General features: G+C 41.6%; 1 protein-coding gene across 8 annotated transcripts in view; it reads right to left on the bottom strand.

The window, feature by feature from the left end:
* The window catches only part of CAPRIN2 (caprin family member 2), a 38,514-nt gene extending 24,984 nt beyond the window's left edge, over window positions 1–13,530 (bottom strand). For 4 of the 8 annotated variants that reach the window (XM_040561831.1, XM_040561851.1, XM_040561839.1 and 1 more), the window contains exons 1-8: window positions 13,431–13,450; window positions 12,336–12,598; window positions 10,495–10,557; window positions 6,688–6,774; window positions 3,993–4,231; window positions 2,569–2,651; window positions 1,328–1,489; window positions 804–847 (exon numbers count right to left, since the gene is read on the bottom strand). In XM_040561831.1, coding sequence (XP_040417765.1) covers window positions 804–847; window positions 1,328–1,489; window positions 2,569–2,651; window positions 3,993–4,231; window positions 6,688–6,774; window positions 10,495–10,557; window positions 12,336–12,584 — 927 coding nt within the window. In that variant the 5' untranslated portion in view covers window positions 12,585–12,598; window positions 13,431–13,450. Of the gene's footprint in view, window positions 1–803; window positions 848–1,327; window positions 1,490–2,568; window positions 2,652–3,992; window positions 4,232–6,687; window positions 6,775–10,494; window positions 10,558–12,335; window positions 12,599–13,430 lie in introns of all 8 variants that reach the window. The other 4 variants (XM_040561823.1, XM_040561870.1, XM_040561854.1 and 1 more) reach the window with 3 other exon arrangements.
* Window positions 13,531–15,945: the final 2,415 nt, after the last annotated feature.

Genomic DNA, 15,945 nt, shown 5'->3' with positions numbered 1-15,945 from the left:
AGTTCAACTAAGATATCCCCAAAGTTTTCCAGAGTTAAACAGGAAGCCAATATCTGAAGGACTATAAAACGTATTGGCTATGTTTTTTCTGGCAATTCTGACAAATCACCAGAAAAAGGTTTAGAGACTGGTAATAACATTACCAGTATATTACAAAAAATTGTTCTAGACTACTCCCTCTAGTGAGGTATCAGGGAAACAGGGTTCCAGCATTTTAAGAGCCAGTATTTCCACTTCCACAAGTGGAATCTTCCCCCCATTTTGAACCAAGTCTAATAGCTTTTGTGCTACTGCCAGTTGAAGCTTGAGTACCTAGAACTTCAGTCTGAAGGGCTGTTGATGTAAGCCTACACACCCTTGTGTGCACAAGCCTGTCTTGGGATCCTTACTTTCCTAACACAGAGCAACATCTACATCGTTCTCAATCCATCAGTGTAAGTCCTCTGCAATAAGCTCAGCTTTTAAAGACAGCTTTAGTAGATACGTATTTTCTCTATATTGTAGTACAAAAAGATAAGTTTTCACTCTAAAGGCTGATGCTTTCGTTTATTCAGAAGAGTGCCAGAGCATTGAAGTACTATATTGCTTCACAATCTCTCTCCATTTATCCCAAATACCTCAGAAAAGCCACAGATGAAGGTTAAAAAGGGAAATGCAACAAGGTCTGTAATGCTTCCTACATAAGGCAACACCTAAGCTATTGTTCAGACTCCCTTCTGAAGTTTAAAGGGCTGCAAAAGTGCAGTTATATTTCTGATAAGTCACAATGCTAAAGGAAAGCAATTAGCAGTGGAGTATCTTACCTCCTGTGGCTGTATTTCAGACTTCATAAGCTCCATAAGGGATTCTAGAGAAAGGATGTTAATTTGTTTCAACTGATCAAATGCAGAGAAGCAAGCTAAAAAAATAGCAAGTCTTTAATTCTATTTAAATAGTAATACCAATCACTGAACTTGCTACTCTGAAAGCTGAGCTTGTCATTCAACATGAGTCATACAGACAATCTTTCACTTTTCAATTAGGTTATATATTTGCATAGGTTTAGCAAATCCACAATTTGCTTTTTGTCTGGTGTAAGGAATGTTATATTACATTTTCCACGTGGAGGTTTGCTCAAAAGGTAAAAACATCCTATTATCAATTAAATTTTCTTCTACAATATTAGTCAGAATAGGGCTGCAAGCCCTTCCAGTTCAGTTTTAGTTACTGTATTGAAAGCAAGCTATAAGCAGAGGATTAGGTTTAGCATCAAGCTATGCAAAGTCAGTGCTCAGTTCAAGCTTATCCCAACATTATGGCACAGAAATTGAACCCTGAAATATTCCACCTGTTTCCTTGACAGACTCTCCTTTTGAAATTTGTCTTGTCCTCTCAGATTTTCTATTTACTTCTTCCAATTCTTTTACCGGCACAGGGGTGCGAGGAGCAGGAATACTTTCAAAGTAACCAGAGTCTAGAAGTTTGGATAACAGGTCCTTCATATGTTTATCTGAAGATTAAAAAACAAAAATCCATGAAAAAATATGAAAATTCAGAACTGAGTATTCAAATTACAGATCAAGTCTACTTCCTTTATATAAAATTGCAGCTTCTCCAAGTTCTTACACATCTCACCAAGTTAGAGAAATGTTTTAAAGGAAAGATATTTATTAGACTGATCTACATGATCTAGCTGAAAACATCTTTGCATTCCAGAGTTAAGACTGAAGCTTATATTTAAAGGCATATAAGATGAATATTAGCAACAGTTGGTTGCATTGTTTCCCACATGCTTAGAAAAGGATTTAGCCTTTATAAAAGGAAGTGTTGATACTAACAGCACATTGTGCAGACTTCAGCATAGATTAAATCTATACAAAGTCACTATGAAACTGCCCTGCAGGCCTTCCTCCCAGCGTTAAGATAATATTTTGGGAGGAAAAACTGAGAACTGCAAACCGGAGCAGGGAAAAAGCAAGCAATTGCTTCAGAGCTTTTGAAACTGCACATTCTTCCATCTGTCCTTCAAAAGTCCCCCAGATTCTGGTGTGTTCGCTATGTGGACATTTTCAATAGGTCATAATGGAAACTGCACTGTGGATTATCAGAGATCCCAGCAAGTTTCACTAACGACTATCCTTTCTCAGTGTGGTACCCCACACTATATTCAGACAACACAGCAGTATATTCAGCTAAACATTTAATGGCTGAGAAGCATTCCAGTCTTAACCCACTTATACATAACTATTCAAAAAGCTCCTCACCGCTGGTTCTATAAGGTATTCATGCATAAGCTTTTGAATTACTACCATAATAATTCCCCAGAAGAATCTAGACATGTGCTATATATTCTAGGACATCTGTAGAAGACAATAGTTTATTTCTCCAGGGAAAGATTACTACTTCATTGTTACTGACCTGTACTTAAAAACAGAACCTAAACAGTAATTCTTCCTTGGAAAGCTGAGTTACACACAACACTTGAATGTACATGGAAGGCTACTAAATCAGGTACTTTATTTTGTTTTAAGATACTAAAATAGAACACGAACTTCAGATGTAGGTTATTTCTCTAGATCACACACTTACATGTTGTTCCAACTACAGGCTTCTCACTGCCTTCTAGAAGGTCCCAGAAGTAGAGAGATGATTGTTCCATCTGATCTTCAACACTAGAAGAAATGACAATTTTACCAGGTAGAGTTGTATCCAAAAATCAAGTCTTACAGTATCCCCATTATCCTTAATATTAAGATAGTGAAGGATGTTTAGCCTTCTGGAATAAGACATTAAACAGTGAATCCTAAAAGCCCATCATCCACTACTAAAAATGATTCATCTATATTTGTTATCTGTGCTTGATTTAGTCCAGCAAATATAAGTTCTGCTGTTTGCAATTACAACAAATTAGCCTAGCTCTATTCCACAGGGCCATATGGCTGGACTTCATTCCAAGCCAAACCCGAACTCCCAGACAGGGAAACAATTGCTGTTTAATCAGCTGATCACCTTGTTTATTGGACACACGTGCAGGGGCAGCCATCAACAGCTCTAGCCCTTCTGCTTTGGCATAGGCCCACAAATCCACCCCACACACACTACTGATTTTAAAGTGCAACAATAAGAAACCTAGTGTCAAAGAAAAGGGTCATGCCTTTTGTGGAAATGTAACATACAATGAGAATTAAGCTAGAAGTTAGTTTTCCACCAACATCAGATGTTCCTATTGTGCTTTAAGTAACTGTTCTTTAAAAGCTCACTTTTTAGAGCAAGGATAAGGCTAGTTTAGCACATGACAAGTAGTTAAGAATTTTAGGAACTTGTTAGAATAGAAAAATAATTACTCTTTTCCATAAAATGTTTCAACTTCCCACCTAATAAGAGCTTTTTCTATGTTTACATAGAATTCACTGCACTATCCTGAGACAGTCAAGCTAAATATTATAAGCAATCACAGTACAAGCATGATGCCAAATTAGTACTACTCTACACCACAGCCAGTTACCTTGCAGTGAATGACATACAGTGCTAAAATATGACAAATTCTAAAAACTTGACCAAAGCCTAAGATAATAGGAAGAGAGCCTCAGGACTACCTTAGATTCCTTTATTCAAAAGCAGCATATCTCAGTCACCACATGAACACAACAGGGAACAGATCTCCCGTATTTACTACACATTTTCATTACACAAACAGCAAGACCTGAGGGAAGCACCATGCCACCAGCCTTCCTGCTTGCGGTATTACTGGAATGCCTCCCCAGGGCCCCACAGCAAGACACAACATAGCAGGGTTTGTATGTAGTTTGCACAACTGGGAAAGTATGCAGCAGCTTTCTTTTAAGACCGAGTAAAATATTTTTGCCATATTCCTAGTCTCAGACTAGAGCAAATATACTGAATAGAATTTTAATTAGTTTCCAAAAACATATTTCAAGACATGGCAGTGTCAAACAGAGGACATTTACTGTAGTAAATGAAGCATACTAATTAGACAAAAATCTTTAGCTTACCTCAAGTTCTCATTTCTTTCTGGACATGTCAGTTTTGCAAATCTTATGAGGTAGTCTAGTTCTTTAGAAGGCAAGTATATTGCACCATTCACACCACCTTTGAAATCCTTCTGAACATGCTCTTGAGTGAAGTTCTGCAGCACATACTGGACTTGAAGTATTGTACGCAGTTTTTTCTTCTCTGCTTCAAGCTTCAATAGACTCTCTCTTCTTTGAGCCTTTCTCTGTGCTTTCAGCAGCTATTTCAACAGTTAAACACAATGGTTGAATAACAGAATTCTATAATAGAACACACCAAGTTCTAGTATTGATCATCCTACATTGACAAAAACAACTAATCTTGGTTAGATGACAAGCTCCTAATTCTTTCTTCAGATACCCAACCAAGACCTTCCAAGTCCCTCCTCTGGCAAAGCTCCCTATTTCTCCATTAATTCTCTATAGCTATAGATTTTAGTCGAACTAGATACTGGCAGATTCACTCCTAATATTCCTCTACAATATTTAGATCCCAATTGTGGCATCGTACCTGACCGCTAGTTACTTTACTGTAACTGCTAGCACAATTCAATATAGGGAGGAATTGATACCAATGCACAAATGAAAGCCCAGCCCTTTATCATGTGAAGTTAGTGATGCAGTTGTCTCAAATCTCTCCTAGCAAGACAGCTGCCTATTCATTTTGAATATTCCAGTTTAAGTGATACAGCAGAACCCTACAGTTACTCTTCCATTGGCAGAAGACTAAAGCACTGAAGAAGCAAGTGTCAGAATATACACAGCCTCCACGCATTTGAGGAAGTTTCTCATCACATACTAATAGCATTATGCTGCAGAAGCTAAGTAACTCCAAGACTCAATGCCTTGATATGGAGTATCTGAAGTTTCTTTGCAAGATGTGAAAGCGTGCAGCTTTTTAGAACACACTAAGGGACATCAGGACGCTGTTGCCAGAATATCCTCTAGCATTTCAGTAATGGGTATTTGCCGTAGAATCCACATTGGCCAAGGAAAAAAAGTGTTAGCCTTTGAATATAGGATAAGCTCAAGAATAAATGTAAACTAGCAGAAGCTAATGGTAGATTTTTGATTACTAAAAATACCTGCAGTAGGACACACCATGTCACAAACCTTTATTTCTGATATTTTATGGGCACCTACACAGAGGAAAGCAATATGAGACAGTCCATATTTTGACATTCAGCACAGTGGTTTGTGTTCAATGTACAGTAATTGAGTGAATCCAAAAGCAGCACTCATTAAAAAGGCTTAGATCTCTACTCTCACAATGCAGTAAACCTCTCAAAACACTACCTGGGAATTTGGAATTACTATATATACAAGAAAAGTAGCCTCTAAAAGAAACTGCATGGGTCTCAGTCACAGAAGCCATTTTACTAGTCCTTTAACATTATAGAAGAGGCAGAGAAATAAAGCCAGAACAGTGACTAATTGCATTTAGCATCCCCAGCACTACCTTAGATCGTATCTTCTCCATAAGGATAGCATTTGCCTGAGAGCCAAGAGACCAGTTTCTCCAGTAGTCAAAGAAAGCACTTGGTTACATAAAAATGTAGTGCTTTAAACCCTGAATAAAGTCCTAAATAAAGCACTAAATCTGACTTGCCATAATTAGAGATGACTACAGTAAAATAAGCAAAGTCCTCAGTCTTCAGTAAAGTTTCACAAAGAGCTATACTCACTAAAGCTAAAGCAACTTAACCCCAGCACTTCCCCCCATACTGGGAACTCTCCATCTAGCCCAGCCTCCAGAACAATGAAGGATGACACAATCTGAATCAGATCACTTAGATGCTTGGTGCAGTCAGGTCTTGAAAATATCTGAGGATACATATATCAGCTTTTCTAGAACTATTCTAGTGCTCAGTTATCCTCAGAGCAACAGTTTCCTTCCTATCTAGTTAGGATCTACTATTTTATTTTTTCCTCTTACCACATACCTCAGTAAGAATCCTAGCTCCATCCTTTCAATAATCTTTTTGGTATTTGATGGCTAATATTACATCTCCTACCAAGCCTTCACTTCTCCAAGCTTAATAAGCCCAGTCCTTCCAGGTTCTCATCACATGCTCCAGCCCCCAGCCATCCATAGGCCCACTACTGGACTCACTAAGTTTGTCTATAGCCTTTGCGTACTGAATAACCAGAACTAGACAGATGGTTTAACAAACACCAGGTAAAAATAATCAGTTCCCCTTAATCTACTGGCGAAGAGTCTAGCCTTCACTGTCTAGGGTACACAATTTACTTGCTTGCTGCCCATGAGAACCTCCATGTACTTTCCAGTAGTTGTTCCTCCAGTAGTTCACTCCTATGCAGGGAATGAGTACAGCCCAGGCACAAGCTACCAGCAAAATGGTTCATGGTTTCAAACCTACATAAACTGGAGTCACCTCAAACACAGCCAAGCATCAATGCCTCAGTTTGCCTAAGCATAAGTTTTTATAGTGGTACACAGCAAATAACTACATTGTTGAGGTCAAGGGTGCCCAAAGTTGTCAACATTTACTGATCTGCTCAGCTACTCCAGACAGTATGAGCAGATTGCTCCCCGAGTTCTGAAATAGAAGCTTCCTGCAGTCTGTGTAGTGGCATATAAACATAGCCATTAGAAGAGCAACACAAAGTGTGCAGTCACCTCCTGATAATATCATGACCAACAGTTTATACTTACATCTTGGCTAAGACCTGAAAAAGTCTTCTGAAGCTCCTTGGCAAATTCTAAGTTGTGTACTACTTCATCATATTTCTCTACTGCCTCCTGAAAAGGAACAGATAATACATTTTTAATGCTTAAGACCACTCATTGCATATCAAATACATTCTATTTTAAATCTCATTGAGAACTACTCATTTAGTGGGTACTTCTCTGAAATTGTAGCTTTAAAGATACTGTCTGTAATTGGTACTTTATATTTAGCTGAGTATCATTCATCCATAACAACCTGAGATGCACTACAAGGCCAGCTCCCACCACTGCTCATACACCATACCATTTCATCTATATGACTTTTCAGGCAACATCCTGTTCAATGCTTGGTATACCAATGCCAAAACAGGAAAGCCTAAATACCACTGTTACTTCATTTTTCATTTTCCTTTTTGCTCTTTTAGGTCTCAGTCAAAAACATCTGCTTAACATCAGATGCTAACATGAAAGCTTAAAAGGAATACAAAGGACAGACAAGTTCAGTGCAGAACCTCTACTCTGATGCTTAGCGGAATGTCTCTGCAGATAACGCAAAAGCTTTAGAAAGCTAATGATACAGAAGGCAAGTCATACTTTCAGAAAGTCCTGCAAATTTGGTTTCTACAAATCAAGCAGTGTTCTTGCCTTCATTAATGACTTTAATGCACATTTTACTCCCTAGTCTTCAAAAAAGAAGAAGAATTCTTAATTGCATTTTGATATACCCTAGTTTTGTGAGTTTTCCCTTCCCCACTGTCAGTTAATTTTATAGGCCTCCTTAACAGCTTTGAAAATAACAAAATGCTGTAGCTCAGACATGCTGTACATGGCTCCATTTAGCATAAGGCATGCCTGGGAAGTAACACATTAAATTTAAACTTTGGTTCACATGTGCTTTACATGCAGTTTGGTTTATGCTTATAACAAGACATCGAAGTTGTATTAGCACTGGTTTGTCAGCCTAACAAAGTTCTTTCAATGGGTATTAATGTTGACACAAGTGTTTCATCATTGCAGTGAAAAACGCTTAGTCTGTCCAAGTAATATTTGGGATATGCAAATCAGTGTGCCTAAGCAACTAGAAAGCAAGTTACAGGTCAATTTGTTCCATCAGGTTGATTGTCCAGTCACTTGTACTCACTTATTTGTAATATACAACAGACTACAGTAACTCATGAGCTTCCTTGTGTTGAGTACCATTTATAGTAATGTACTCAACTAGTATTTTAAGCCAGACATCGATTTATCAAGCAACTTCTGAGAACTAATTATCGGGTTCACGAGTGCTCAGAAGAATTTGACCTTTAAGACCCCAGTGCCCACAGATCTGATGCGTAAGGAAGACTCACAGGCTACCACCAACAACTTACTAGGGAGATTGCAGTGACTGCTTTTAACCTTGCAAACTCCAAAGTAATACTACTTACCCTAAAATGCCAAGAACTGGTTATCACTGCTCAGACAAACCGTAACACTGTGGGAAAGCAAAAGCTTTCTTTTGTCACATACCTGTTATTAACATTCATTAGGAGAAAATGTTGGAGTGACAGTAAGGAAGAAAATCTACTGAGCATGCAAAAACAGTACAACATTGCCAGTGAGAGCATTAAACTTGCTGGAAGCTCCTCGTTTTTGAAACATTTGTTTCCTAAAGTAAGGCTAGCACACAGCAACTCTGGCAGGCATGCACCATAAGCAATTAGTTTAATTCAAATTGTCTGCAAAAACTAGCTCATCACTAGATGTACTCTGCTCCCTGTGTAGAAAAAAACAATTAAAAATATAAACACCAAGTTGCATTAGAGCTCCACTATATTATGGGCAGAAAAGCTTTATTTAGGCAGATGTGTGAACTATTAACCTGTACTCTAATTTCAAACTACCAGGTCTCAGTATTTGCATATGCATTGGAAATTCGCATATGAAAGGTATGTATAAAAGTAGTACTCCTGTATCTGAACCACTGAAACGAGGGTCTTGACTAGATTATTAGTTAAATACTGAGTTGATACATACTTTCACAACAGTTATCTGAACAGTTTGGATACCAAGTCACTTCACTAGCTAGGTTGACCCTCACTTTCCATTTCAGAAGCCTGAGGCATCCTAGAAACTGTGATAAAAATATTTGATACTTAAAAGTTAAGCTCAGTTGGGAATAGTGAAAGCCAGTAACGAAGTTCATATTGCAAAGTCGATGCTACTGAATGCATCTGCAGACAAAAACTCTTACAGAATCCATTGCCTCATTAGTCCCCTGCATCTTAATTTCACTTTAATCTGTTGGCTTATAATAGCCCAGAGTATAGACCAAAGAAAAGAAAGTCACATTTAGGAGTAACTTTAAAACACGCGTAAGTTGGCTTAGTCTTGAACAAGAGCATACTAGTCAATAGCCTGTTATCAACAGAAGACAACTGATTAACATTTGGATCTGAACACAACAGCAGGCTTTTCTTCTAAAACTAAACCTGGAGTCAGACTGAACTTAGAACTAAGAGATAATCATCTCACTCCAAATGATCAGATTTAATTTAGTTGCTCCTGAACTTAAAAAGGGCAAGAGAATACATCAGATCCCACAATTTAACACTTAACTATCATGCACTCCAACAGGTCTATTCTACCTTTAAGAAGCAAGTTACTTCTGCTCTTATCCACTTTATTGCAAGTTATTATTTATAAATGACTCCAAGTAAGGTTATATTTATGCTCTGAGACTGCTGTATTACAATAAAGATAAGCCACTGAGTTATTTTTCCAGCTGGCCAGTTAGCAGGATTCAGTACTGGAACTCAAGTGCCAATGCCCTTTGTCACAGGACTCTTCTTAAACATGTCTGTGAAGTACTTCTGAAATGACCAGGGCAGTAAGTCTTGTCGATTATGTAGCACCTTGGTACCAGACACACTTAAGCAGCAATAACTTCCACGTTGCAGAAAGTTGCTTTCTGTCCTAGCATCCATTCAAGTACAAGAAAAATAGTCAGAACCACTATTTTAACACCAGGCAAATTTAAACTTGCTTCATGGAATGCACCACATTTATTGATTAGTGATCTTACATCTTGGCATTCCGAACTCCAGCAGTCTTAGGTACGAAAGAGACGTCGTTCTAACAGCATTTGAGTGCAGTAGTGACTCCCAGCCATCTAATGGCAGCACCAGGACAGGGTAGTTTTCCCAGTTAGGTCACAGAATCATCTAGGTTGGAAGAGACCTCCAAGATCAACTAGTCCAACCTCTGACCTAACACTAACAAGTCCTCCACTAAGCCAGTAACTCATAGCTAGATGATGGCATTTTTAAGCCTTTCAATCCCATGCAGGTTAGACCAAAGTCTTCCTTTTACCAACAAGGCCTATATCAATTATACTTCAACAACTACCAGTAGCCAACAGCTGTGTAACCATCATGTAATTTCAAGTAACACCTATTAATGAAACCTTGAGGTCTGTTCTAGCACTGCAATGCCATGTAGGTAAGCTGCATATGAACATCTCAAAGAGGTACAGGAGCACTGAAGCTGAAAGCCTACACAACAAAGATAACTAGGACCTTTTATTACTTCTGTATACATGAAGACTAAAGTAGGAGACAAAGCTTGCAAATTCACCATTCAGCTAAATTATCAATAGCTTACCCCATTTAGTTTTGTGAAAAATACCATTTAAAAAGTCTGCATGCACTGCTTCTGTAAAATTGTACTACCACCTCTTTTGGCAAGCTAATCATTCTAGGATGTTTGTTTGAAGGTTTTAAGCCCATCCACTCCCACATAAAGCAAGCTTACCAACTGGTCTTGATTGAGGGCTTCTCCCTTCTTCAGTCGATCTTTGTAGTCTTCTAGCTTAAGCTGTAAGAAAAATCAAAGTCAGTTTTTATATTGATTTCTAATGTCAAGAATTGGGTATGAATGAAGTTAAATATTTTATTTCAAAAAGTCTGAATACTGCAACAAAATAGGAACTTTCCTACTGCTCATTTTCAGGAGAAGGGAACACAGATTTTGCAGTCTCAGTCTCCAGGGCTGCCTACTTTCCCCCCTTCAGTCTTGCATTTTTACTTCTTTTGTTTCATTTAAGAAATAACACATTGACCCTAGACCTTTAAGGGACTCCAAGTACATCCGGTGTCCTCATTTGAGAGCATTGGTCATTTAGTTTTTCCAAGCCAATGCTGCAATTTAGTTATCTTAAGCTGGATGGAAGAGTTTTACTTCATTTCCTGAAGCATATCTTTCAAAATCTGAGATCATTTATGTCAAAAAAATTATTGCACTGTTTCCTAAGAAAACGGACAACTCTTCAAGTAGGAAACAAGTTTTATTTCTAATATACTGAAACAGTCTTTAACAGCCAAAGTGAAGGATGCAAGACTAAGCTACTGGGTATGACAAGCTTCTTTAAACACAGGAAAAAGAGGGAGTTGATTACCACACAGTAATTTGTGTATCTGCCTAGACAGGCTTTATTGACACAGTATCTAGGGCTAGGAATACTTTCTATCATTCTAGCAAGTCACACTTATTTGCTGGTGAGGCCATATTGTCTACACTCACATGAACCAATCAAAAATACTGGAGAAATTCACAGCAGTACGCTTCCTTGGACAGAGTTAAAATACAGCAAAGTTGCTTAATCACAAAGGAAACATGCTTATCCGAGATTATTCAGAATTGCAGCATGATGCATGACAAAAGACAGCAGTAATACTGCATGCCCTGCAGGAGGATCAAGTCTTATAACCATATAGCCTGAAGTCTGATCTAGATCCCTCTTCTCCCCAAAAGATAACATATAATTCTTTTCAAACATTTATAGAATCTCAACATCCATACAATTGCTTTACTTATAATCCTGACCCAATATTGAAAGCAACAGCACCATCGTTCTTTTAGTCTTATAGAAAAGTGCATCTTCCCAATTAAAAATCTGGCACATGCATAGCTTGCGTACCTCAGTACTTATTAACACCAATCCCTTAAAGAAGGAACAGTTCAAAGTCAGGAGAACAGGCTTTGGGGGCTTTCTGTATAGAAGCCTTATAGTTAGTAACATTTGTCTATAGATATAAAATAAAGAAGTCAAAGAAGTCGATCTATGCAAAGTATATGGCAATACATATTTAATAAAATTTGACATTGCCATTAGCCAGAGGAAACACTGCTGCTCATTTGCAATTTTACATATATCCCTACATCCTAATATTAGATGCATGTAATCAATAGAAATATGAAGACTTTTCTAAGACTGTAAGCTATCTCAGATCGGTTCTATGTTCATTCTGAACTTAAGTCCGCCAGAGAAGCATCCCCCATGTCAACCAATATTCAATTACCTTTGAATTACCAGAGAGCAGGTTTACAGTAACAGCTACTTTGCTGCTTCACTGAAACAATGCTATGCTCACTATGCAATGTCAAATAGCCCATTTCAGAACAAGGAGAGTAAAGAACACCATTTTCTACTACACAGCAGTTCTAAGTGATAATAAGAAATAAATCCGTGTTCAGGTCATTTCACAGGTTATTTATAAAATCCTTTATTACTATGCACTCCTTGCTCCAGCTTCTGTACACATGAAATTTTACAGTTAGCTGTTTAGAAACATGCCATAGTGAAGGAAAGTTACCTTCTTTTTCTCAATATTCCTGATCTTGTGTTTGAGGCAGATAAGCCCATTATCAATGTAAGTCTCGTACGCCTGGGAAGGAGAGGCCGCCGAGTTGAGCGCAGTCTGCAGGGGGCTGGGGGAAGGCTGGCTCTCCCCCAACGCGTTCACCTGCTGCTTGGCCGCCTTCATGCCCTTCTCCTCCCCGTCCTCTGACCGGCCTGAAGGTGACGATGGGCGGCGGAAAGGGGCTTGGGAAAGCTGCACCATTGAAATGGATGGAGCTGCAAAGAAACTCCGTTAGCGGGGCGCTCTCCTCGCCAGTCCCATCCTTTCGCAGCAGGACGTGGGGACCCGGCAGGAACCGGGCCGGCCCCCATCTTTTCCTCCCCCCTTCCCCTATACCCACATTTAGGTTCCCCTATATCCATAGTAAGGATTTCGGTAACCTTATACCCAGAGCAGGGATTTTAAAGCAGGACAAAGCGGGTGCATTGCCCGAACCTCCCCACCCACTTAGGCCCCACAAACCCTCCCCACGGGCGGGCCCGGCGAGCCGAGGGGATGCTTCCAGAAGCCCAGGCGGCCCCGCAAGGCCCGGCCGCTCCCCGCACGGCTCCCCCCGCCGGCATGCGGGGCGCAGCCCCTGCCCCCCTTAAACCACCTTCGCCCCTTCGTGACCTTCGCAGCAACCAGCCCAGGCGGCGAGATTCCGGATTAAAAAAGGGAAAATGTAAAAGAAAAAAAATAGGAAAGAAACGGTGCGGAGGGAGGGAGGCAGGCTGCCGCTTGCGGCTCCCCCCGCATCGCCCCGCTGCCCCCTCAGGGAGGGAGGGGCCGGCTTTAACCTTGAGCGCCGCGCCGCGAGGCGATGACACCACACTTCCCTCACCCGCCGCACCGGGGAATGGTGAAAAAAAAATTAAAAATAAAATAAAAAAATAATAAAATAGAATAAAACCCGCAGCTTGCGGGAGGAGCCGCTGCAGGGCCCGGCCCCGAGGGGAGAGGGAGGCCCCAGGGATCGGCTCCCTCCTCACGCCCGCTGAGGTGCCGGTACCGATACCCCGGTGCCGGTGCCCCCGTCCCGCCGCGCCCGGCCCTGCCGCCGCTCACCTCGGTGCCGCACACGCTCAGGCCCGCCCCGCCGCCCGCCCCCCGCTTTATATAGCGGCCCCGCGCCGCCGGCCACGGGGCAAGGCGGGACCGCGCCGCCGGGGCGGGCGGGGCTCGGCGCTGCGCTCCCCGCCCGGCTGCCAACCCGCGGCGCCTCCGCCTCGGCTGCGCCCACCCTCGGCCTCCCGCCCGGCCCCCACCGCGCCTCACGTGCCGGGGCCGGCAGGGGGCGCGGGGCGGGGAGGGGCCGCCCCCCGTCAAGGTCGGGGCGCTGCTGGTGGGAGGTGGGCGGTGGGCGGGCGGTCCTCGCCGTGCGGGGTGGTGTCCGGGGGATAGACGGCTTCGTAGGACCATAAAGATGTAAAACAGCTCCAAGATCATCTGGTCCAACCGTCCCCCAGCACCAATGTCACCCACTAACCCATGTCCCCAAGCACCACGTCCAACCTTCCCTTGAACATCCCCAGGGACGGTGACTCCACCACCTCCCTGGGCAACCCGTTCCAATGCCTGACTGCTCTTTCTGAGAATAAATGTCTCCTCATTTCCAACCTGAACCTCCCCTGGCGCAACTTGGGGCCATTCCCTCTAGTCCTATCACCTGCAAGAAGGGGCCGACCCCCGGCTCCCCACACCTTCCTATCAGGGAGCTGTAGAGAGTGATAAGGTCTCCCCTGAGCCTCCTCATCTCCAGACTGCACAACCCCAGCCCCCTCAGCCGCTCCTCACAGGACTTGTGTTCCAGGCCCTTCACCAGCTTCGTAGCCCTTCTCTGGGCACGCTCCAGGGCATTGATGTCCTTCTTGTACTGAGGGACCCAAAGCTGAACACAGCACTTGAGGTGCGGCCTCACCAGAGCGGAGTACAGAGGGACAATCACTTCCCTGGTCCTGCTGGCTGCACTACTGATACAAGCCAGGATGCCATTGGCCTTCTTGGCCACCTGGCCACACTGCCAGCTCATGTTCAGCTTCCTTGGCGCCCTGAGGAGTGGTTTCTGGGGGAGTGCAGCCCACCACTGACTTCATGGGAAAGGGGCAGGAGGCATGACACTGCCATGCCTTGTGCTGCTGTTCATGAGGGAGAGGTGCCCACAGGCACTCTGTCTCTGACCATGTGTCACAGCAGTTTCCCTGAACAGCGGCCCCAGGACAGGGTGACTTGTCTCTCCAGCAGAGAGGATTGTCACCTTAGTGCAGAGCCGGGGCTCCACCTGTTCACCACACGAAGCCCAGCTGCACCCTTTCAATAGTAAATTTTGGGTGGCCACAGGAAAATACGAAATATTGATCCGTGCCTATTTAGACTGGGAGAAGGTGTCTTTCAGGCCACTGCAGGGCCCTTTGAGGAGACTTACAGGTCTGATCGGTTTATGTAACAAAAGACGTGTGTCCTCTGTAAAAGAAAACCGATCACTGAAACACTTAATAGCTAGTAAAGCCCTTAAATCCAATGAATATAGACAATGAAGCAAAGCAAACTTTTGTTAATCTCTAACGATGACATCAGTGCCACACAAGGTATAAAAAGAGAAAACACACCTTTCAGAAAAACCCAGAGGATTAAGATGGAATTGTTTTCTGTGTTTCTCTTTTTGTGTCCGTTAGCACAAAAGCAATAAATAGTAAAGCAAATTCAGAGGGAAAGTGATGAAAATAGAGATATGCATCAGTAAGGAAGGATTGTAAAGAGAGGCTTTACACAATGTGAAAGGTTCTCACATAGTACACAGGATAGATGACAGAAATGGAGAAGGGATCATATGAAAGAAAGATTGCATTTAAAAGAAAAAAAAATGCAAATGATAAATGGTTCAGATGATGAAAGAGACTTCACAGGATAACCCAGAATCTGATTCAGTAAAACCCAGAATGGGTTGTAGCATCCACAGTCTTGCCTCTTCTGGTTTAATCGTCAGTGTAAAAAAAAAAAAAAACTTTATTTTTCTTAAAGTCCTAACTCCTAGAATAAGGTCACTGTGAGACTAGTTTGCATGACTGTGAAGAATGCTAGTGACTAAGACAGAGCTTGTAAAAAGATCTCAAAATATATGTAACTTCACTATTCAGGAGGGTGCTAACTCAAACATTTTGAAATTCAACCTTCTTCTGGTGCAATGCCAGCAGCAGATGTTACCAAATATTTTTGTTCTTACAGAAGTTTGCACGCCTGCTTGAATTCTTGCCATTGACTTGAACGGGAGCAGTCATAGTACCTGACAAGGCGAGGCTTGCTTGCTTTCCCAGGACCAACAACGTCCACTGAAAGTCCTTCAGATATATTTCTGTTCTTTGTGTGGTTCTGTTCAAAGCTAGCACCGATGGGCTAGATCCTTGCAAAGTAATTATAAAATGAATGACCAGTTAATGCATGTATTAATAACAAGTCATAATTAATGTGCAGGCACCTGGGACTATTGTATAAATCATAATTACAGATGGCAAACTGCTGTATAGTGCACTTTTACAATTAGGAAATTCTATAAAATAGGGAAAAAATGAAAGGAGGATTCATA

Source organism: Cygnus olor, chromosome 1 (assembly GCF_009769625.2).
Source record: "Cygnus olor isolate bCygOlo1 chromosome 1, bCygOlo1.pri.v2, whole genome shotgun sequence".
Taxonomy (NCBI): Eukaryota; Metazoa; Chordata; class Aves; order Anseriformes; family Anatidae; genus Cygnus; species Cygnus olor.
Note: the sequence above shows the minus strand (reverse complement) of the source record. Positions and strands in the feature narration are given on the sequence as shown.